Source organism: Aegilops tauschii, chromosome 5 (genome assembly GCF_002575655.3).
Source record: "Aegilops tauschii subsp. strangulata cultivar AL8/78 chromosome 5, Aet v6.0, whole genome shotgun sequence".
NCBI lineage: Eukaryota > Viridiplantae > Streptophyta > Magnoliopsida > Poales > Poaceae > Aegilops > Aegilops tauschii.
The window spans coordinates 375,765,838-375,791,045 of record NC_053039.3 but is presented as its reverse complement, the minus strand read 5'-3'; the positions used below and the strand labels follow the sequence as shown (position 1 = coordinate 375,791,045).

The 25,208-nt window shown below is 46.8% G+C and overlaps 1 protein-coding gene and 1 long non-coding RNA gene across 2 annotated transcripts; one reads left to right on the top strand and one right to left on the bottom strand.

The window, feature by feature from the left end:
- Positions 1-16,429: 16,429 nt before the first annotated feature.
- On the top strand, positions 16,430-23,861 carry LOC109733214 (putative wall-associated receptor kinase-like 16). The gene is made up of 4 exons (XM_040389789.2): positions 16,430-17,377; positions 18,984-19,425; positions 19,536-19,697; positions 22,684-23,861. The coding sequence occupies exons 1-4, from the start codon at positions 16,949-16,951 to the stop codon at positions 23,859-23,861; spliced, it is 2,211 nt and encodes a 736-aa protein (XP_040245723.2). The 5' UTR covers positions 16,430-16,948.
- LOC123494159 (uncharacterized) lies at positions 23,837-24,817 on the bottom strand. The gene is made up of 3 exons (XR_006664278.1): positions 24,617-24,817; positions 24,455-24,508; positions 23,837-23,922 (listed from the first exon to the last, which is right to left on the bottom strand). It is a non-coding gene; the product is annotated as an uncharacterized lncRNA (long non-coding RNA).
- Positions 24,818-25,208: the final 391 nt, after the last annotated feature.

The window sequence follows — 25,208 nt, the reverse complement described above, 5'->3', positions numbered from 1 at the left end:
TGAGGCGCATTTCTCCACCTCCCGTACAAAATTCTTCTTAAAAAAGGAAAGGGCGTGTAAAGAAATTGTACTTTAAAATGACACAAAAGGGGTGTGTAAAGAAATTCTATTTATGATTTTTTTTTACAGCTCCTGTGCACTGCAGGAGTAGTCCACTGCACGATAGCAGAATTTTGTACTTAAAAATGAATATCAGACCACCCAATACGCATCGTATTGCCATGCTAGTTTGCTTTGGTTTGCTTCTATGGTTGATAAATTAACTGGACGTTGTGTCGTATCTCCTGCCTGTCTAAGTTTGTGTTTATTTTTGTTACGTTATGTCTGCAGCTGTCGGAATGGGCAGAATCAGCTGCAACTAGGAATCGGATGAGAAGTTTACGATGGTCTGTCAGGAGGATTCCTGCGTGATTTCAGAGAGGATTCCTGCGTGATTTCAGGGGAAATCAAGAGCTTGAGGTCTCAGCTGGATGAGAAGTTGAAATAACTAGAGTACTGCGAGAGGAAGTTGGGAGTTAAGCTGACTCTCGAGTCCAAGGAGATGAAATGCTTGAGCACACAAACCCAGGAGCTTAAAGTCTGGAACAAGGGCTTGGAAAAGAATGTAAGCTTTCTTGTATGTTTCCAATACAATAATGAAACTTAATTCATCTGTGTATGCCCACTAACTCACCGAAAATATATGTGTGAGGTTTCTGAGCGACTAAAACTGCAGAGTATAGAGTCATATATTTATGTTCATTCAATTTCTCTACCCTCCAGAAAGTAAGCACAGTTACCAGCAGGTCGTAGAAGTTAACAGATAGTGAAGGTATATGAAATATTTTTGTGATTTAGAACTGAACTGTCCTTTTTTTTTCTTTTTTCCATCATGCCATGATTATTTGCGTCCATATGTAATACGTTCAAACCATGATGCCATTCTGTCAAGTCATGGATGCCACAGAGCTGATGTACACCTTCTTCTGATTTACACTTTAGGATTTGTTACATTCTCTGACCATGTGTTTTTTTATTTAGATCTTCCATCATGCATTCTGCATCCACGAATATTTTCATAATTTTAGAACTACTTTCAGTTGACTCAAAACGAAATAAGAGATGTGAGCTCTTTAGAGTAAAATGTATTTGTCTGGTAATGTAGTTCGCTGCAGTTGTTCTTGCTAAGAGAAAGTTCAGTTCGTATGCCCACCTTATAATTTCTACGTCATACTTCGGATATAGGTAGTAGTAAAAGCCCTGTGCAGTTCCAATTCCAAGCCTTGTACCCCTTCAAAAAATCTACTGCTTATATAGTTTACAGATGATCTTAAATGCAAATGGTAACAAAAAACAATGATAAAAGAATAGGCATCCAATAACAAAAGTAGAGAGTTAAAACCTGACTTCAATAAACAAGAGCCATCGCCGGTAACTGCGCGAGAGGAAGGCTACGCCCGCAGCTGCACGCTCTCCTCTGTCTTGGCTTCCCGGCTGTCACCCCCGATGCCCCATCTCCTGCCCGACTTCGTGGTCGCTGACGCCTCCCGGTCCATTACCTGCTGCCTCCTCCCCACTGATCCTGGCCCGCCTCCTCCAAGATATTGCCCCTGGCATCTCCCATGTTATTGGTAGTTCTTTTTGACTAAGATGGTTGAACCTGTCATTTTCTTGAGCAAGGTTAAAGATTTGTTGAACTTTTTGTTGGTCATTTGTTCATCGTAGTGACCTTACTCCGCCGCTCAAAGATGTAAGTAACTAATTGATGATCATGCCAACGGCCTGGATTGATTGGCAATGATGATTAATTCCACTAGAACACAAATTATCTAGTGAAATGGTTGAACTCTGAATGGTGTAAATTCAGATTTTCAGTGATAACCGTGTATCTGTTGAATAGCGCACATCTGCTATACTGAAATAACTTTGTAGCCTATATTTATTCAACAAGGATGTCAGAGACTGATTTGTGCTAGAAATATTTGGTCAGTCTGCTGTATTTTTTTGTTCATTGCCTCTCTTGGCTTTCTCCCGCAGAAGCGCTAGAAAGTCACAGATAAAAATTCTTTCTTTGGGAGGATCAGAGTTTGCATCATTGTTTGGTCATGTCAATTCTGATCTCATGCACCGCCTGCCCTATGCATGCATATAAGCATACTTGCATGATTATTTACTCTCCAACAATATCTTCAGATGTGATGTAATGGTTAAACTAATAACAATATCTTTAAGTTTCTGTGGATTTTCTCTCCAACATATAAGCATACTTGCATGATTATTTACTTGCTTACTTACAGGAAGCTTTGATGCTTACAGATTCGTTTTTTTCCAGCTACATATGACTTCAGCGAGAGTTGTACTACTTGTTTCAGGTGGATAAGCTTGAGAAGCAGATGCATATCTGCATGGTTCTGAATCTATATTTCTGAAGTTGTCCGGACTAAAGAAGATTGGCTGTGAATAAATGCATTATGGTGTAAACTATAAGAACCTTTATTGTACAAGCTTGCAGAATCAAGAATTTCAGTTTTTGTTGAATATTTATATGAGTTACTGTTATGTTAATTAGAGTAAGAACCACTGTGATGTGTTTACAAGGGTATGTGTTTTCCCTGCTGCTCCAAAATGGAACCTAGATGATTTATGCATGCGTCTATATAAACCTGTTGCTATGCAAGTACAGTACTTGTATGTGTGCTGCTGTCCAAATTATACAGATTGTTAACAGGTACATCCTCTGTTCAGTTTTATAAGACGTTTTAGACAATTTAGACAGTGCCCAAAACAGTTCAAAGCTGGCTGTCCAAAACGTCTTATAAAAACAAACGAAGGGACTACAAAGCAACTATATAAAACCTGTTGCTATAGAAAGAGAATCAATTGGTTCCAAAGAACACCATTTAGTTTTCTAAAGGAATGTAAGAGCTAGAGTTTTGAATTTGGTGACCTTTTGGAACTTTCTATTAATTTGGCAAAATCTATGGATCTCGGCGCTTGCACAGGAAAAAAAATCCTGAAACAAAATAATAAACCTTGGTCATAGCAGCAAACATGAACAAAGTCAAGCAGAAATGTAGGCACGCTTAAACTAAACTTCCGACGCCCCATTAACCGCCACTGAATTCCATAAGAACCCATCGGCCTCATTTAAAATTCTCCAACATTAATCGAGCGTATGTCGGCCAAGCTTTTGCTCGACCCAAAAGAATCTCACTTGAACAACCTCCAGAAGGTAGGTAATGCCACACAAAATCTCAGGCGCATGCCGCATGGATGGTCCAAACCTGAATTTTTTACACATGTTCAAAATAACTTGAATTCCAAATAGTGCTCTGAACCTACCTCTTTTATAATTATTACCACACAGATCTTCTGTAATATTACCTCACAAATCATTTACTGTAGCAATAATGTTGGTCGCCCTTTCACGCAACCTTTTTCTTCTGCGAGAAAACTTTTGATCTATTCATTTTCAATTATGACAGTATAACGAACATCAAAAATAATAAAAATTACATCCAGATTCATAGACCACCTAGCGACGACTACAATAATGTTTATTCGGAATCAGCTACTCGCTCCAAGATTAGCGGAGCCACGCACGCAGGAAGTGTCACTGTGAGGCAGTACGTCTTCTGAGAAGCTCTCGCTGTACTAGGAACGAGGTTTCCACTCGTTTGGTCCGCCGTGATTGCAGCTCGCCGGGGAAAAACCGGCGGGATGGACCGATTCGCAGTGCCGTGGGTTCTCCGTAACACGTTCTGCCCACACAGTACACCCGGCGTCAGTACTCGCGGAGACTTGGGATGCTGTCTCATGCAAGCCGGAAGCACCACCGCACCGCACGCACTCTGTATTTTTCAAACCTATAAACCCCCTACTTTCGTTGCAACGAAGGAGAGACGCGTTGAGTCAAGGTCACCCCAGTACAGTACATTGGAGCGATTGGGGACATGCATGTCGGGGCAGTCTTTTTCCACAGGAAGCGACAGGTGGTCTAGAAGTACCGGCATGAACAATACCAGGTCTTCACGACTTCACGATCGTGATGTACAGCTGAATAGCTGAGATATAACCAAAATGCCCCTGGTAACTAATCCAATCATTCTCGAACTAGTTTTTTTTTTTTGAACTTGGAACACCTTGCATTCCAAAACTTACGGTGGACCGATCAAATCGACGGTCACAACATCAGTTACATCAAACGGGAGATTCGGTGGCCATAAAGCTTGGCACTCCTCACTGCTCCGGCACCCATACGATGCCAGCATATGAGCTGGTATATTACAACTTCTAGGACAATATGAAACATGAAAATCAATAAATCCTAGCTGAAGCTTGTACTTTGCCTCCCTGAAAAGCACACCAAGAGGACCACGGTCAAGGCTAGTAGAGGATACTGCATGTTGGAGAGCCATGCAATCCGTTTCAAAAACAACACGTCCCATCCCTTGTATCTCGGCTACCTGGATGGCATTCAGAAGGGCCGACGCCTCGGCATGAAGAGCTTCAGCCTGATGTACTAGGTATCCAGTTGACCCACAAATGACCACCCCCTCATTATCTCTAGCCAGCATACCCCATCCTCCTGTACCATCCGGATGAAATTCTCGGACTAGTTTTTTAGAAAAGGGAGAAAAAATATCAGTCTCGAAGGACCTAGGCTTCGTTAAAGCTGAGTAAGAGCATCTAAAGCCGTGCATCCCAAACCAGCATCAAACGTCCGGGCGGTCACCGGTAGGTTACGAAATTTCGACCTAGCCAGGCGCCTTAAACGGGTCTTAAACGCTCGGACTGACCGGCACCCCTCATATCCAGCCTAAATATGGGGCGAATATAGGGGCGTCCGGGCGCGCCCGCTACATTGGACTGACATCGGGGTCCCAGTCGGAATCGCCCGAAACACGTCTCCTTCGTCGGACTGATGTCGCCACATGGCGCCGCTCCGGCGGGCCGCATAGTTCCTAGCCCGCTATTTAAGGCGACTGCCGGCACCAAAACCCTACCCCCTCCACATTTCCCATCGCACGTCCGCTGTCGCCGCCACTTTCCACTCCCCGTCCGCCCACAACTAGTAGCCATGCCCCCACGTCGTCGGATAAGGGACCACCCCTTTCTAATGCCGGAGCGCCGGTTGCAGCTCCTTGAGCAGATCTGGGCAAGGCGCGAAGCCCGGATCGCTGCGGGGCTACCTCTGGATGTAGTGGATTGGGAGGAGTTGGGGGAGGCGGAGGAGGAGGAGGAGGATGTGGGGGACGCCGGCGATGCGGGTCTACAGGCGGAGCAGCAGGCCATCCTCGATTCCATCCGCTCGGAGTCGGATGCGGAGGCGAGGCGTCGTCGCCGGCAGGAGATGGAGGCGCAACACACTGCGGAGGAGGAGAAGATGTCCGCATACATGGATGAGGTCGAGCAGGAGGAGGAGGAGCAGGAGCCCTCTTACGCGCCCGTCCACCTGGCGCCCGACACCGACGTCATGGACATCTCCGACGACGAAGATTGGGTAGGGTAGTACGTAGGATTTCTTTTGCATGCTTTGTATGGATCTAGAGGTTCAAATATGAGAGATGCGGATGCAGTGGAGCTAATTTGAGGCGTGACCAGTCACTGTTCGCAACGCGCCCGATCACGTCCGCGGGCGTTTGAGGGGCCGGATTTATCAAGTCCGATTGTAGATGCTCTAAGGGCACCACATAATGTATGTGGTAAGCAACCTCAAAACAAACAAACAAAATTAAAGCGAAGTAAGTGTTGGAAATATGCCCTAGAGGCAATAATAAATGGTTATTATTATATTTCTTTGTTCATGGTAATTGTCTATTATTCATGCTATAATTGTATTGTCCGGAAATCGTAATACATGTGTGAATACATAGACCACAACCTGTCCCTAGTAAGCCTCTAGTTGACTAGCTCGTTGATCAACAGATAGTCATGGTTTCCTGACTATGGACATTGGATGTCATTGATAACGGGATCACATCATTAGGAGAATGATGTGATGGACAAGACCCAATCCTAAGCATAGCATAAAAGATCGTGTAGTTTCGTTTGCTAGAGCTTTTCCAATGTCAAGTATCTTTTCCTTAGACCATGAGATCGTGCAACTCCCGGATACCGTAGGAGTGCTTTGGGGGTACCAAACGTCACAACGTAACTGGGTGACTATAAAGGTGCACTACGGGTATCTCCGAAAGTGTCTGTTGGGTTGGCACGGATCGAGACTGGGATTTGTCACTCCGTGTGACGGAGAGGTATCTCTGGGCCCACTCGGTAATGCATCATCATAATGAGCTCAATGTGACTAAGGCGTTAGTCACGGGATCATGCATTGCGGTACGAGTAAAGAGACTTGCCGGTAACGAGATTGAACAAGGTATTGGGATACCGACGATCGAATCTCGGGCAAGTAACATACCGATTGACAAAGGGAATTGCATACGGATTGATTGAATCCTCGACACCGTGGTTCATCCGATGAGATCATCGTGGAACATGTGGGAGCCAACATGGGTATCCAGATCCCGCTGTTGGTTATTGACCGGAGAGGCGTCTCGGTCATGTCTGCATGTCTCCCGAACCCGTAGGGTCTACACACTTAAGGTCCGGTGACGCTAGGGTTGTAGAGATATATGTATGCGGAAACCCGAAAGTTGTTCGGAGTCCCGGATGAGATCCCGGACGTCACGAGAGGTTCCGGAATGGTCCGGAGGTGAAGAATTATATATAGGAAGTCACGTTTCGGCCACCGGGAAAGTTTCGGGGGTTACCGGTATTGTACCGGGACCACCGGAAGGGTCCCGGGGGTCCACCGGGTGGGGCCACCTATCCCGGAGGGCCCTGTGGGCTGAAAGTGGAAGGGAACCAGCCCTTAGTGGGCTGGGGCGCCCCCCTTGGGCCTCCCCCCATGCGCCTAGGGTTGGGAACCCTAGGGGGGAGCTTCCCCCTTGCCTTGGGGGGCAAGGCACCCCTTTCCACCCCTTGGCCGCCGCCCCCCCAACCCTAGATGGGTTTTGGCCGCCCCCCCTCCCAAGGGGGCCTATATAAAGGGGGGGAGGGAGGGCAGCAACCTACAGCCTTGGGCGCCTCCCTCCTCCCCTGCAACACCTCTCTCTCGCAGAAGCTTGGCGAAGCCCTGCCGGAGACCCGCTACATCCACCACCACGCCGTTGTGCTGCTGGATCTCCATCAACCTCTCCTTCCCCCTTGCTGGATCAAGAAGGAGGAGACGTCGCAGCACCGTACGTGTGTTGAACGCGGAGGTGCCGTCCGTTCGGCACTCGGTCATTGGTGATTTGGATCACGGCGAGTACGACTCCGTCATCCACGTTCATTGGAACGCTTCCGCTCGCGATCTACAAGGGTATGTAGATGCACTCCTTTCCCCTCGTTGCTAGTAGACTCCATAGATGCATCTTGGTGAACGTAGGAAAATTTTAAATTATGCTACGATCCCAACAGTGGCATCATGAGCCAGGTCTATGCGTAGTTACTATGCACGAGTAGAACACAAAGCAGTTGTGGGCGTTGAGTTTGCCAATTCTTCTTGCCGCTACTAGTCTTTTCTTGTTTCGGCGGCATTGTAGGATGAAGCGGCCCGGACCGACCTTACACGTACACTTACGTGAGACAGGTTCCACCGACTGACATGCACAAGTTGCATAAGGTGGCTAGCGGGTGTCTGTCTCTCCTACTTTAGTCGGAACGGATTCGATGAAAAGGGTCCTTATGAAGGGTAAATAGAAATTGGCAAATCACGTTGTGGTCATACGTAGGTAAGAAACGTTCTTGCTAGAAACCTACAAACCACGTAAAAACTTGCAACAACAATTAGAGGACGTCTAACTTGTTTTTGCAGCAAGTGCTATGTGATGTGATATGGCCAGAAGATGTGATGAATGATATATGTGATGTATGAGATTGATCATATTCTTGTAATAGGAATCACGACTTGCATGTCGATGAGTATGACAACCGGCAGGAGCCATAGGAGTTGTCTTTATTATTTTGCATGACCTGCGTGTCATTGAATAACGCCATGTAAATTACTTTACTTTGTTGCTAAACGCGTTAGCCATAGAAGTAGAAGTAATCGTTGGCGTGACGACTTCATGAAGACACAATGATGGAGATCATGATGATGGAGATCATGGTGTCATGCCGGTGACGAAGATGATCATGGTGCCCCGAAGATGGAGATCAAAGGAGCATGATGATATTGGCCATATCATGTCACTATTTGATTGCATCTGATGTTTATCATGTTATGCATCTTATTTGCTTAGAACGACGGTAGTAAGTAAGATGATCCCTCACTAAAATTTCAAAAGACGTATTCCCCCTAACTGTGCACCGTTGCGAAGGTTCGTTGTTTCGAAGCACCACGTGATGATCGGGTGTGATAGATTCTAACGTTCGAATACAACGGGTGTTGACGAGCCTAGCATGTACAGACATGGCCTCGGAACACACGCAATACACTTAGGTTGACTTGACGAGCCTAGCATGTACAGACATGGCCTCGGAACACGGAGGACCGAAAGGTCGAGCATGAGTCGTATAGAAGATACGATCAACATGGAGATGTTCACCGATCTTGACTAGTCCGTCTCACGTGATGATCGGACACGGCCTAGTTAAACTCGGATCATGTTTCACTTAGATGACTAGAGGGATGTCTATCTGAGTGGGAGTTCATAATCAGTTGAACTTCATTATCATGAACATAGTAAAATAGGTATTTGCAAATTATGTCATAGCTTGCGCTTTAGTTCTACTGGTTAAGATATGTTCCTAGAGAAAATTTAGTTGAAAGTTGGTAGTAGCAATTATGCGGACTGGGTCTGTAAACTGAGGATTGTCCTCATTGTTGCACAGAAGGCTTATGTCCTTAATGCACCGCTCGGTGTGCTGAACCTCAGCGTCGTCTGTAGATGTTACGAAACATCTGACATACACGTTTTGATGACTACGTGATAGTTCAGTGCGGTTTAGAATTGTGGCACCAAAGACGTTTTTGAAACGTCGCAGAACATGTGAGATGTTCCGAAGACTGAAATTGGGATTTCAGACTAGTGCCCACGTCAAGAGGTATGAGACCTCGGACAAGTTTCTTAAGCCTGCAAACTAAGGGAGAAAAGCTCAATCGTTGAGTGTGTGCTCAGATTGTCTGAGTGCCACAATCGCTTGAATCGAGTGGGAGTTAATCTCCCAGATGAGATAGTGATAGTTCTCCATAATCACTGCCACCAAGCTAGTAGAGCTTCGTGATGAACTATAACATATCAAGGATAATTATGATGATCCTTGAGCTATTCGCGATGTTTGACACCGCGAGAGTAGAAATCAAGAAGGAGCATCAATTGTTGATGGTTAGTAAAACCACTAGTTTAAGAAGGGCAAGGGCAAAAAGGGATACTTCATGAAACAGCAAGTCGTTTGCTGCTCTAGTGAAGAATCCCAAGGTTGAACCCAAACCCGAGACTAAGTGCTTCTGTAATGAGAGGAACGGTCACTGAAGCAGTACTACCCTAGATACTTGGTAGATGAGAAGGCAGGCAAGGTCGACAGAAGTATATTGGATATACGTTATATGAATGTGTACTTTACTAGTACTCCTAGCAGCACCAGGGTATTAGATACTGGTTCGGTTGCTAAGTGTTAGTAACTCGAAATAAAAGCTGCGGAATAAATGGAGACTAGCTAAAGGTGAGATGACGATATGTGTTGGAAGTGTTTCCAAGGTTGATGTGATCAAGCATCGCATGCTCCCTCTACCATCGAGATTTGGTGTTTGCGTTGAACATGATTGGATTATGTTTACCGCAAAACGGTTATTCATTTGAGGAGAATAATGGTTACTCTGTTTATTTGAATAATACCTTCAATGGTCTTGCACCTAAAATGAATCTCGATCGTAGTGATACACATGTTCATGCCAAAAAGATATAAGATAGTAATGATAGTACCACATACTTGTGGCACTGCCACTTGAGTCATATTGGTGTAGAACGCATGAAGAAGCTCCATGTAGGTGGATCTTTGGACTCACTCATTTTTTGAAAAGATTGAGACATGCGAACCATGTCTATTGGTATATATGCATGAAGAAACTCCATACAGATGGATCGTTTGGACTCACTTGATTATGAATCATTTGAGACATGCAAATCATACCACATGGGCAAAATGACTGAAAGTCCTCGTTTTCAGTGAGATGGAACAAGAGAGCAACTTATTGGAAGTATTACATTTTGATGTACGCAGTCCAATGAGTGCTGAGGCATGCAGTGGACATCGTTATGTTCTTACTTCACAGATGATTTGAGTAGATGCTGAGTGTATTTACTTGATGAAACACTAGTCTGAATTATTGAAAGGTTCAAGTAATTTCAGAGTGAAGTTGAAGATCGTCGTGACAAGAGGATAAAATGTCTGTGATATGATCATAGAGATGAGTATCTGAGATACGAGTTTGGCACACAATTGAGACATTGTGGAAAGTGTTTCACAATTAATACCGCCTGGAACACCATAGTGTGATGGTGTGTCCGAACATCATAACTGCACCCTATTGGATATGGTGCATACCATGATGTTTCTTATCAAATTACCACTATCATTTATGGGTTAGGCATTAGAGACAACCGCATTCACTTTAAAAGGGGCACCACGCAATTCCGTTGAGACGACACCGTTTATAGAAACCTAAGTTGTCGTTTCTTAAAAGTTTGGGGCTGCGATGCTTATGTGAAAAAGTTTCAGGCTGATAAGCTCGAACCCAAAGCGGATAAATGCATCTTCATAGAATACCCAAAAACAGTTGGGTATACCTCCTATTTCAGATCTGGAAGCAAAAGTAATTGCTTCTAGAAACGAGTCCTTTCTCGAGGAAAAGTTTCTCTCGAAAGAATTGAGTGGGAGGATGGTGGAGACTTGATAAGGTTATTGAACCGTCGCTTCAACTAGTATGTAGCAGGGCACAGGAAGTTGTTCCTGTGGCACCTACACCAATTGAAGTGGAAGCTTATGATGGTGATCATGAAACTTCGGATCAAGTCACTACCAAACCTCGTAGGATGACGAGGATGCGCACTACTTCAGAGTAATGCGTGATCCTGCCTTGGAAGTCATGTTGCTAGACAACTATGAACCTACGAGCTATGGAGAAGCGATGGTGGGCCCATATTCCGACGAATGGCTCGAGGCCATGAAATCCGAGATAGAATCCATGTATCAGAACAAAGCATGGACTTTGGTGAACTTGCCCGATGATCGGCAAGCCATTGAGATAAATGGATCTTTAAGAAGAAGACGGACATGGACGGTAATGTTACCGTCTATGAAGCTCGACTTGTGGCAAAGAGTATTTTCACAAGTTCAAGGAGTTGACTACGATGAGTTTTTCTCATCCGTAGCGATGCTTAGGTCCGTCGGAATCATGTTAGCATTAGCTACATTTATGAAATCTGGCAGATGGATGTCAAAACAAGTTTCCTTACCAGTTTTCGTAAGGAAAGGTTGTATGTGATACAATCAGAAAGGTTTTGTCGATCCTAAGGATGCTAAAAGGTATGCTAGCTCCAGCGATCCTTCCATGGATCAGAGCAAGCATCTCGGAGTCAGAATATACGCTTTGATGGGGTGATCAAAGTTTTTGGGTTTATACAAAGTTTGTTAGAAACTTGTATTTACAATAAAGTGAGTGGGAGCGCTACAACATTTCTGATAAGTATATGTGAATGACATATTGTTGATGCGAAATGATGTAAAAATTTCTGGAAAGCATAAAGGGTTGTTTGAAAGGAGTTTTTCAAAGGAAGACCTGGATAAAGCTGCTTACATATTGGGCATCAAGATCCATAGAGATAGATCAAGACGCCTGCTGATACTTTCAAAAGACAGCACACCTTGACATGATTTTGAAAGAGTTCAAAATAGATCAGCAAAGAAGGAGTTCTTGGCTGTGTTACAAGGTGTAAGTATTGAGTGAGACTCAAGACCTGACCACAGCGGAAGATAGAGAAAGGACGAAGGTCGTCCCCTATGCTTTAGACATAGGCTCTATAGTATGCTATGCTGTGTACCGCACATGTAGTGTGCCTTGCCATGAGTTGGTCAAGAGGGTACAATGGTGATCCGGGAAAGGATCTCATGACAGCGGTCGAACTTATCCTTAGTACCTAGTGGATTAAGGAATTTTCTCGATTATGGAGGTGGAAAGGAGTTCGTCGTAAATGGTTACGTCGATGCGAACTTTGACACTAATCCGGATGACTCTGAGTAGTAAACCGGATTCGTATAGTAGAGCAATTATTTGAAATGGCTCCAAATAGCGCGTGGTAGCATCCACAAGATGACATAGATATTCGTAAAGCACACGGTTCTGAAATGTTCAGACCCGTTGACTAATAACCTCTCTCACAAGCATAACATGACCAAACCAGAACACATTGAGTGATAATCACATAGTGATGTGAACTAGATTGTTGACTCTAGTAAACTCTTTAGATGTTGGTCACATGGTGATGTGACCAGTGAGTGTTAATCACATGGTGATGTGAACTAGATTATTGACTCTAGTGCAAGTGGGAGACTGTTGGAAATATGCCCTAGAGGCAATAATAAATGGTTATTATTATATTTCTTCGTTCATGGTAATTGTCTATTATTCATGCTATAATTGTATTGTCCGGAAATCGTAATACATGTGTGAATACATAGACCACAACCTGTCCCTAGTAAGCCTCTAGTTGACTAGCTCGTTGATCAACAGATAGTCATGGTTTCCTGACTATGGACATTGGATGTCATTGATAACGGGATCACATCATTAGGAGAATGATGTGATGGACAAGACCCAATCCTAAGCATAGCATAAAAGATCGTGTAGTTTCGTTTGCTAGAGCTTTTCCAATGTCAAGTATCTTTTCCTTAGACCATGAGATCGTGCAACTCCCGGATACCGTAGGAGTGCTTTGGGTGTGCCAAACGTCACAACGTAACTGGGTGACTATAAAGATGCACTACGGGTATCTCCGAAAGTGTCTGTTGGGTTGGCACGGATCGAGACTGGGATTTGTCACTCCGTGTGACGGAGAGGTATCTCTGGGCCCACTCGGTAATGCATCATCATAATGAGCTCAATGTGACTAAGGCGTTAGTCACGGGATCATGCATTGCGGTACGAGTAAAGAGACTTGCCGGTAACGAGATTGAACAAGGTATTGGGATACCGACGATCGAATCTCGGGCAAGTAACATACCGATTGACAAAGGGAATTGCATACGGATTGATTGAATCCTCGACACCGTGGTTCATCCGATGAGATCATCGTGGAACATGTGGGAGCCAACATGGGTATCCAGATCCCGCTGTTGGTTATTGACCGGAGAGGCGTCTCGGTCATGTCTGCATGTCTCCCGAACCCGTAGGGTCTACACACTTAAGGTCCGGTGACGCTAGGGTTGTAGAGATATATGTATGCGGAAACCCGAAAGTTGTTCGGAGTCCCGGATGAGATCCCGGACGTCACGAGAGGTTCCGGAATGGTCCGGAGGTGAAGAATTATATATAGGAAGTCAAGTTTCGGCCACCAGGAAAGTTTCGGGGGTTACCGGTATTGTACCGGGACCACCGGAAGGGTCCCGGGGGTCCACCGGGTGGGGCCACCTATCCCGGAGGGCCCCGTGGGCTGAAAGTGAAAGGGAACCAGCCCTTAGTGGGCTGGGGCGCCCCCCTTGGGCCTCCCCCATGCGCCTAGGGTTGGGAACCCTAGGGGGGAGCTTCCCCCTTGCCTTGGGGGGCAAGGCACCCCTTTCCACCCCTTGGCCGCCGCCCCCCCAACCCTAGATGGGTTTTGGCCGCCCCCCCTCCCAAGGGGGCCTATATAAAGGGGGGGAGGGAGGGCAGCAACCTACAGCCTTGGGCGCCTCCCTCCTCCCCTGCAACACCTCTCTCTCTCGCAGAAGCTTGGCGAAGCCCTGCCGAAGACCCGCTACATCCACCACCACGCCGTCGTGCTGCTGGATCTCCATCAACCTCTCCTTCCCCCTTGCTGGATCAAGAAGGAGGAGACGTCGCAGCACCGTACGTGTGTTGAACGCGGAGGTGCCGTCCGTTCGGCACTCGGTCATCGGTGATTTGGATCACGGCGAGTACGAGTCCGTCATCCACGTTCATTGGAACGCTTCCGCTCGCGATCTACAAGGGTATGTAGATGCACTCCTTTCCCCTCGTTGCTAGTAGACTCCATAGATGCATCTTGGTGAACGTAGGAAAATTTTAAATTATGCTACGATCCCAACAGTAAGAGCATCTCCAACGCAAACCCCTAAAATGGACATGGTATTTGTCCGCCAATGCATCCGTACACTTCCATGAATAGTGATATGAGAATCATATCACCGGCCATCCAATTGTGTCCGCATACATTTTAAAGCGAATTTAAGACGCCTTTGTAGTCGGCGGGAACGTCTTCTCTCATTGAACGAACATTGCGGAAAAGTCTGGAATAAATCAAAAAGATGGAGCATCAATGCCAAATGTAGAGGATTTGAAGCCTAGTAGGCCGGTTCCGGAACATAAAACCTAACCGTCTGAGCTACGCTCAGCTCACATTTTCTGCACACTTAATTTGTTCTTTTTCACATGACACAAGAATACATGTGCTTGCACCAAACTCTGTAGTAGAAACAAAAATCCAATATGGAAGTTTGGTGTTTTTCATGATTTTTGAGAGCATATGTGCCAGAATGCTTGGCTTGCTCCAGAAACATCGAGTGGCTAGTATCTGTGAACGACCAAAATACTCGACAATGACAAGTGAGCATGGAACGGAGCGTGTACGTCGTGCACATGCATATACCTATACATAACATCTCTCGGCATGTACTATCATCGGAATTCCAAGGGTCCCACGAAGACAGCCAAGTCCCAAGTCTTCTTGTCCCTCCAAACAATGAGTGTCCTATTCCCGCAAAAAAAAAAACAATGAGTGTACTAAACGTGATTAGGAGGTCTAGGGTCGTCAACTGTTTGGACTGGCCGAGAAATGTCTTTTCTTCACAGGAAGTGAATCGTTTTGTTGCGCCACAACTTAGTGATCAAAACTGTTTTCACCAGAAAACAAACTGGATATAACTTTCGATGACCGTTTCCCCTGAAAAAAACATTTCATTATTATTATTATGCTCGTTTACAAGGTGGCTGTAAAATTTAAATGTAGCAGAGTTGTTGAAAGATAAAAAGACAGACTTCAACACTACCGTGGGTACAAGGGCATAGTGAAAACGACCAAAAACAACAAACCGTTCTTTCACAACTTCATAAGCATTCCATTGAACACTATTTTGCGTGCTTGGAGAAATCCACGGGCACCAAGCTGTCCAAAGTTTGGATCATTTCAATCTACGTTATTTTTCATCGGCGGTGGTTGCTGTTCTGGGGTGCTGGTCCTATGTGGCCTTAGCATGACGACTTCCCGACTGTCTACTACAACAAGTTGTGTCCGGCTCCGGCGATGGAGGGGCGATGACGGCGGCGCACCTTCGGCTCGCTTCGGTGCTTGTAGTCGTCGCTAGGTGGTCTACGGATCTGAATGCAATTTTTATTTTTGATGTTCGTTGTACTGCCATGACTGAAGATGAATAAATTGAAAGTTTTTCCGCAAAAAAAAAAACAATATGCTTGGAAGTGTAGCTAATTATTAGATTAACAAACATATTCATCAACAATCTAGCATGTCAACGAACCCATGTTGTCTTTCTAAAAAGAGAATAGTCACGCATGCCAAATGATACAATGTGTTGAGAACATTCTTACAAAGCAGATCAAAATAAAACCAACAAACAAAGAAAGCAACAAAAACAATGCACTACTGGACGCCACCATCCCGCGAGCATGAGCACGGGAGGGGCCAAACCACATTAAAAAGCACCATAGAACCAAGAACGAACTCGCGTCTCGTAGAGGAACCACCGGACTTCGCTGCATCACCCACACCAAATTGTTGCCGAAGCGGCTCTCTGCCCTCTTGCTCCATGATATGGAGCGGCGATCATGCCAGCGAGCAGAAAGAACCCAAAACACTGATGATGATGTCACGTGTAAAAGATAGGATGCAAATGAGACCGCCACCCGCCGATACCAAAGATGCTTCGAGCAACGATCCAAGCCCTCCGAAGACTTCGCCGTGACGTAAGCAGAAGGAATTTGAGCTCCCCGGCAACGTCCCCAAGAGGGTAACCACACAACACGTCACTGCTGTCGCCGAATCCAGCAAACCATACATGGGTTTTCACCCCGAAATCATGACACAGGGGATATACCAAACCAAATAGAGGCATGCGGATTTATTTTTTGAGGAAATAGTAGGTGTACTCTTTTTTTTTTTGTGTCTGTGTGTGTGGGGGGGGGGGGGGGGGGGGGGCTAAAATAGCAGGTGTACTGCCAATGCATTTCAGAGGAGAAAAGAACGGTTTGTTACTGGCTTGGGTTACAAACAAATGGGAAAATGGGAATACCAACAGATTACAAACCTAATCAGGTTCCGGTTCAGGCTCGTTTCCATCTTCAACCACACAAGCGGTCATCGGACATGGAAGCTGCTTGCTGAAGGCCCTACCAGATGAGGAAGGCCAAATCAGATTCAGACATGGATTGATGTTTCAAATATGCCAGGAAGTAAGATGGCCATATAAGGCAGGGGTGATAATGCAGCTATTACGCTTTGCCTGTGTCACTTCATCACTTAACCCTAGTCAACTGGTAGTCGCTCTCTAGTCTCTACGCAAAAACAAAAAGAAAAAGGAAAAGAAAATGAGAGGTGGTAGTCAATCAGGCAGCCAATAACGAGAAAGAACTACTGTTGCTTTGTTCATTCATCTATTTATAGCCCACGGTAGCGCGCGCCATGGTCAGCAAGGAGCCCAGGGGCAAACAGCCACACACCTACTAGTTCACGCAAGGATGAAGCCGGGTTGTTCTCGGCTTCTTTTTATCTGCCTTTCGGCGACATGGGTGCTGGCCACGGCCGATGTACCGGCAGGCCAGCGTCCTGGCTGCCCGGCGAAGTGCGGCGACGTCACAATCCCGTTCCCGTTCGGCATCGGCGAGCACTGCGCGTTGCACAGCGGCTTTAACCTCAACTGCACGAGCATCAACGGCACCATGAAGCCCTTTAAATGGAACATCGAGGTGACCAAGATCTCCATACCCAGCAGCAAGGTCTGGATGATGACGAGGATGTCTCGGCAGTGCTATTTGCCGGCCACTCGCAAGACGAATTACTCTGATGCAAGCTTGACCTTCACCAATTCACCCTTCTCGATATCGGAAGTGGATAACAAAATTATCGTCATCGGGTGCAATGCAGTCGCTTATATGATGAGCTCTACTGTGAGTAATTTCAGCATTTTTATTATACTGATCCATGTGAAAGTATTTGGGAAGACAAAAACCGTTCCTTCTACAGTATAAATTTTGGGCCAGTAAAACCTCTTTGCCTCCATTTTCATTATGAAGATGAAACCTACATCTGTTTTTCAGTTCAGTACACATCTCATTATTAATTACAGAGAAACAGGCAAATAACATGCTACATAACAAAATGATGAACCATTCACAAGTTGTCGCCTGATAGTTAATCTTGTGAGCATGTATGCATTCTTCCTACCTCTTCCTGCTAGTGCATTATTCTGAGCTTTGTATGACATCAAAGCTCTGCTGGACTCGGCTTAAAGATACCTTTAATTTTCAGCTTGCACTTCTACCACCCAGCCCCTGGTAGTGCTAGAGGTTAAATTCTCTCACCCTCCTTACAAACAGAGCCCCAATTTTTTCCAGCAAGTCTATCTATATGCCTCTTTGCAAGGGACCTTCCAGTTCCCTATGTAGGCCCAGGGCCGGCCCATAGGCCGGGGCAACGGGGCGACCGCCCTGGGCCCCCGGGAGGTAGGGGCCCCAGCCCAGGTAGTAATATAGTATACTATTATATGAAGAAAAAAAAAGAAGGAATCGATCGCTTCGCTCCTCTGCCGAGCGTCTCCAGTCTCCTCGCCTCCTTGGCTCCTCCCCAAATTCTCCACCCCAGAGGCTCGGAGAACAACGCCGCCGCTCCCACGCACTTCCAGATTCAAGGCTCCACTACCGTGCGTCCATTAATGGAGACCAACGGTGCTATCCCCTTCCCCAACCATCTCTGTTTACATCCTCAACGCTCCCCAAGTAGATGCTTGAGGCATCACCACATATTATGGTGTTTGCATTAAGGGCCCCGAGTTTTGGTTTCGCCCGGGGTCCCCGAAATCTCAGGACCGGCCCTGTGTAGGCCATGATCATGTCCCAAACTGTTCCATATTATTATTATCACTATTCTTTCGAGGGGACAAACTGTTTCATATTAACCCAGACTTTTTTGTTCACACAATTTCATTCCTGCTATTCCATAATCCTCACATCGTTACATTAGTTACAAGTTACAGTATTAATGGCACCTTCAGAAATAACTAACTTTCTAACCTTCAGAACTGGTGCTGATTCCTCCCATACAAGTTGAAGTTTGGCCACAAGCCCACAACACAGAAGAGAAGATATTGTAACTCATGCGCTGTGAGCATTACATTGAATAAATCCGCTAGGTTCCATATAATTATTTTGAGGATCAGATACAGAAGTGCGTGAGTTCTAGGTGCTATCTTAAGTTTCCAAATAGCGGGGAGAAAAATAGGATGAATACTTCTAAAGTTAACGATAGGGTGCATAGAGAAAAGTTGATTTGTCATAGAAAAAAAAACTCTTACCATTAACCAGTGTGAACAGATTTGAAAGACTTTTTCTACAAATAATAGGTTAAAATAACCTTTCCGTAAGATAAAAATCACGTAATTTCCTAATTTAAATCGTTACTCTGGTTAAAGACATCCCATATCTCCCCCCCTCCCCACAGTCCCACGCACACACAGAAAACATAATATAAGTTTTGTTTGGTTTGTTTTGTGTGCAGTACGTAATAGGTTGCTATTCCACATGCAAGAATGTCACCCTCGAGAATGGCAAATGCTCTGGCGCTGGCTGTTGTCAAGCCGATGTCCCAAAGGGCATACAGTATTATCGTGGCTATTTCAACGAAAACTACAACACTTCTCAAATATGGAAAGACAGCCCTTGCAATTACATGACAGTGATGGAAAAGGCAGCTTTCAGTTTCAACACCAGCTATGTCAAACCCAAAGTGTTCTATGAGACATACAAGGGGGGAGTTCCTCTTGTCGCGAACTGGGTAATAAGACCGTGGACTTGCAAGGCAGCTAAAAAGAACATGAGTTCCTACGCGTGCGTCAGCAGCCATAGTGCGTGTGTTGATTCCACCACCAACGATCCAGGTTACCATTGCAAGTGCTCCAATGGGTACAAAGGCAACCCTTACATCAAGGCTGGATGCCAAGGTACCTTCCTTTTGCCTGCCTTCTGCCTCACCTACATTTTTCACCATCTCGTGTAGATCATGAGTATACGCATTGTATAACTACTTGAACTAAAAACATTTCTTTCCCAGATATTGACGAGTGCCATGAAAAAGCTAATCCTTGCGGCCCAGGGATCTGCAAGAATACGCAGGGGAAATACAGTTGCTCATGCCACCCTGGGAACTATATGGCAAATGGTGTCTGCGTACCAATTCCAAAGTCTCCCCATTTTCCTGCGGTGCCAGTTGTAGGTGTGTTCTTCTCTTTGCTAAGTGAGCATATACATCATCACTACTAAGAAGGGGAAAAAAGCTCAACCCCCACCCCCACCTACCCAAAATGACTATTGATTTGCTATTTTTTCTCAAATATGTTTTAGGTTCAATATACCCCTCCAAAACTATGCTACTAACATTTATGTCTTTATCCCCTACCTTTCTTGGATGCTCGATTTCATGACTTCGACAGGAAAACGTTTATATTCATCCGACTGATTTCTGACGATTCGTAAACCACCCGCTGCGCCGTCCGATTAGTAGATCAGCTCATTAGTCGTGCGTTGCATGTGGCTGGTCCCCACAGGAGGTTATCGTGATTCTTTTGACTTTCTTTTCCTTTCCACACGATGTGCTAGCGTATTTGCAAGCTTGGTGCACTTTAGCTACTTCTTACAGAAGTGCGGAGGGCTGCACTTCAACAGCATTGCTGCGAGTCGGCCTGCCAATGATGGTGCTACAAGGTCGTCTCTGTGCTATGCCGCGTTAATGGTCGGCGATACTAGGACAACGGAGCGCCGGTGGGCTGCCATTCATGGCCTCTACTGCATGCGTCGATGGCTGCTGCAATGGATCATCGCCGGACCGTCGGAACCTTGTGGGTGCTACAATGGTGCACCGTCGGAGCATCTTCGGTGTTACAACGGATCATCTTCGGGCCGCCGGAACATCCTCAGCGTTGCAACGGAACATCTTCGAGCCACCTATAGCATCGTCGGTGCTGCAATGGAGAATCGTCGATGCTGCGACGGAGCATCATCGAGCCACCTGAACATCAGAGCATTGCCGGGCCGCCTAAGCCTTGTCGGGCTGCAAAGGAGCATCTTCGGTACTGCAACGGAGCGTCGTCGGTGCTGCAACGGAGCATCGCCGGGCCGCCGAAGCATCGTCGGTATTGCAACGAAGCATCTTCGAGCCACCTGGGCATCGGAGCATCGCTGGGCCACCTGAGCCTTGTCAGTGCTGCAACGGAGCATATCGAGTTCGAGCCACCTGAGCATCATCGGTACTACAACGAAGCATCGTCTGTGTTGCAATGGGGCATTCTAGGGACACCGGAACCTTGTCAGCGCTGCAACGTGGCATCTTCGAGTCGTCTGAGCATCATCGGTGCTGCAACGGGGCATTGCCGGGCCGCCGGAGTATCTTCGAGCCGCCTGAGCATCGTCGGTACCGCAAAGGAGCATCACCGGTGCTGCAACAGAGCATCGCTGGGCCGGCGGAGCATCATCGGTGCTGCGACGGAGCATTGCCGGGCCGCCGAAGCCTCATCGGTGCTGCAACAAAGCATCTTTGAGCCACCTAAGCATCGTCGGTACCGCAACGGAGCATCGCTGGGCCGCCGGAGCATCATCGGTGCTGCGCCGGAGCATTGCCGGCCGCCGAAGCCTCGTCGGTGCTGCAACGAAGCATCTTTGAGCCACCTGAGCATCGTCGGTACCGCAATGGAGCATCTTTGAGCCACCTGAGCATCTTTGAGCCACCTGAGCATCGTCGGTGCTGCGACGGAGCATTGCCGAGCCGCCGAAGCCTCGTCGGTGCTGCAACGGAGCATCTTTGTGCCGCCTGAGTATCGTCGGTATTACAATGGAGCATCGTCGATGCTGTGACGGAGCATTGCCGGGCCGCCAGAGCATCGTCGGTGCTGCAACAGAGCATCTTCGAGCCGCTTGAGCATCGTTGGTACTGCAACGGAGCATCGTCAGGCCGCCGAAGCATCGCCGGTGCTGCAACGGAGCATCGTCGAGCTGTCGGAATCTCGCAAGTGCTGCAATGGGGCGTTGTCATGCCGCCGGAGCATCGTTGGATCTACAATGGAGTATCACCAATGTGCGGGTGCTGCAATGGAGAGTTGTCGGGCCGCCGGCACATCGCCGGTGCTGCAACAGAGTATCACCAGTGTTGCAATGGGACATTGTCGCGTTGCCGGAGCATCGCCGATGCTTCAAGGGATGGTCACAACGGTGTCGTTGCTGGTGCTGCAATCCCGGAGATTGCTGGTACTGTAGTCATGGCCGGTGCGCGGCCAGTACGCTGAGCTTTCCATGAGATGGTCGGCGACATGTGCAACCTGAATTTGGTGCTGCAACTTCGCAAGCTGCGATTCTCATCGAAGCTATGCATGCCATGCTGGAAGCGAGAATATGCATTGGACGTACCGGTGGCTGGAGTGATGGCTTATTGTGATGACGTGGTCCAGGGTATAAGAGTACATAGGCGTATTGTGAATTGCACGCACCAGGGGATCAACGCTGCCCAAATCAACGGTTGTCAAGCCGGCTGATCTTTTCCTAAGATAAGCCGGCTGACGCCTAGCAGTCCCCCTTCGACAATGGTTTTGCCCGCAAGGCATTATCCAAGTTCTAGGAAGATCAGATATTGGGTATGACTGCCTCCTACGCTTTCTTCATCGAAGACCATGGTGGTGGCCGTGGTTGCCTAGCTCACCGAGCTTGCGCCCCACCATCAATGGTCTGGTATTGTTTTCTTTTTTCAAAAATGAGGTTGACCCCGGAGTAGTCAGGTATTGATAGGCGACGGTGCATCAGCCAACGAAAAGTGGTGCGTGCTGCTACCACGTGTCATTTTGTGTGTGCAGTATTTGGAAAAATAAAATTGGAACCAGCAGTATTTGGATGACATGCATGTCACATTGGCAAAACAACCGTCCACAACGTCAAGACCGATGTTGTCCAAAATTAGTCTTAGTGAAATGAACTAGACACTATAGTTTGAAGGAGAAACTGATCCAACAATAGTTTAAAAGGGAAAGCGAACCAAATAAATAGTTTGAAGGACCAAAAAATTCTTAGTTTGGACCATAGTACAAAACATAACTCCAACATACTAGGTTTCAAGTGGGCCACTGTGTTTGATTTCAAAAGAAGAAAACAAGACATTAAATTCATTCGAGAAGGTATCTCACTATCTCATAACTATACTTGGATTGATAATCATGCAGGTGCAAGTGTTGGACTTGTCATCATTGTGATTGTTGTTGCCTTTGCATGCTTCATCCAAGAGAGACGGAAGCTACAGAACATGAAACAGAACTACTTCCGGCAGCACGGCGGCCTTATACTATTTGAAGAGATGAAGGAGAAGCAAGGCGTTACATTCAAAATCTTCTCAGAGGAAGAACTGCAGCAAGCCACGAACAAGTTCAGCGAACAACAGGTCTTAGGTCATGGGGGGCACGGGACTGTGTACAAGGGACTTCTCAAGGGCAACGTGGAGGTGGCGGTCAAGAGATGCATAACCGTCAACGAGCAACACAAGAAAGAGTTCGGTAAGGAGATGCTAATCCTATCCCAAATCAACCACAAAAACATTTTGAAGCTTCTGGGATGCTGCCTCGAAGTGGAAGTCCCCATGTTGGTTTATGAGTTCGTCCCAAACGGCACTCTCTTCCATCTCATCCACAGCAACCATGGCCGACGTATCCCCTTAGCCACTCGCTTGGGGATCGCTCACGAGTCCGCGGACGCGCTCTCCTACCTTCACTCATCCACTTCGACACCAATCCTTCATGGTGATGTCAAGTCCTCCAATATCCTCCTTGATGGCGACTACAAGGCTAAAGTCTCCGACTTTGGCGCCTCTATCCTGGCACCAACCGATGAGTCACAATTTGTCACACTTGTACAAGGGACTTGCGGGTACCTTGACCCGGAGTACATGCAAACATGCCAGTTGACAGACAAGAGTGACGTGTACAGCTTTGGTGTCGTTCTTCTGGAGCTGCTCACAGGGAAGAAGCCCTTTAGTCTTGATGCCTCTGACCAAGAGAAGAGCCTATCAATGATGTTTATGTCTGCAGTGAAGGAGAATAAGCTTCAGGAGATCTTGGATGATGGGATCAAGCAAGACAACATGGAGATTATTGACGAGATCGCGGAGCTAGCAAAACAATGCTTGGAGATGTGCGGTACAAATAGGCCATCAATGAAGGAAGTTGCAGAGAAGCTTGATAGGTCGAGGAAGGTGATGCAACATCCCTGGGTGCAGCTGCAACAAGAACCTGAAGAGAACGAAAGCTTACTTGGGCAGCGATCGGCAATGGTCAACTCGACGGTTGTTAGTGCTGAATATTTTAGCATCGAGAAGGAAGCAGTGACGAGTCTGAGATCAGGTCGATGAGTAATCACACCTTAGATCTGTCCCGGTGCAAGTATCATAAAGGGTATCAATGCAGTGCCACCTAAGGAAAACGATGATGCGGCATTGCAATTAAGAATGTGAGAGAAGGTTGTAGCATCATATTGTGGAACAGTATAACACGTTAAACGAGAAAAGTTTATAAGCAATAGATCATATCCACAACTTTATGTTTGGATCCTACAAATGGATAAATGAAATGATAATATGATGCTATGCAGTGTGAATACAGTAACTAAAGTAGTATCATGCACTATGATATATACTATGCAGTGTGAGTGACCTTATTGTAATATAATCAGTCAGTTTGTCTATCTTTATTATCTGTTTCTCATAAACTTTGTCGATCGTAATATCATTGTATATTATCATGGAGACAGATGGTAAATGTTTGATTTACCTTCTAAATTCAATGTGAAGGAACTAAATATTTTTTCAGTACCAGTACCGAGTTTTTATCCAGATAGGTCAAATATTGTTATCAATGCAATATTATACCAATCGAAAATTCGAAATCCCGTCGGGATCCAAGCCCTGAGATGGGACGAGGGGAGGAGGCGCGAGCCGAACCCAACCTGCGTGATCTGCGTGAAGAGGTGGAATGAGATCGCCGCCACGTTCTTGCCTACCTGCGCACGCACGCAAATCGTCTCAAATTTCCATGGCGTCAGAGGACGGGAGGAACCGAACCTATGGGAAGAGCCGAAGAGGGCGAGGAGGCACTTGAGCGCATCGACCTTGTCGGCGTCGAAGCGGGAGACGGGGAGCGCCAGGAGCCCAGCATGGTGGCGTCCTCGTAGAGGTGCTCGTCCGTGTCCATCCGCCCCCACCACTCACGAAGCCGCGGCGCCGCTCGCCTGCGGCCCGCACATCCTCGATTTTCCCCGGCCGCGGCGGCCGCCGTGTTCCGCTTCGGACCGTTGGAGATAAGACGGGCACGCACGGGAAGCGAAGACAATTTTTTTTGAAGGGAGAAGACGTATGTTCCATTATCCGCTTTCTGATCGGCGCTATCCACAACCTGGGCCGGTTTTTGAAACGGCCTGCGGGCCCAACTCCGCAACTATGTATGTCGGCGATAGATGGGCTCTGGAGTCTGTCGGCCGTGCCATTCCTCTTGTGCACTCCCCCGCCGATCTGCAGACTGCAGCTTCTCTCCCCCAAATCCCTCTCCGGAGCGGCGCAGCATCCTCGCCGCCGTGACCTTCCACTGAGATGAGGCGCCTTTCTCCGCCTCCCGTCTAATCCCATCCCGCCACCGACGGTAGTGAGGGCGCCGGCGGCCACCGTGGGAGGAGGAGGAGTGTGGGGGATCACGCATCGGCACGT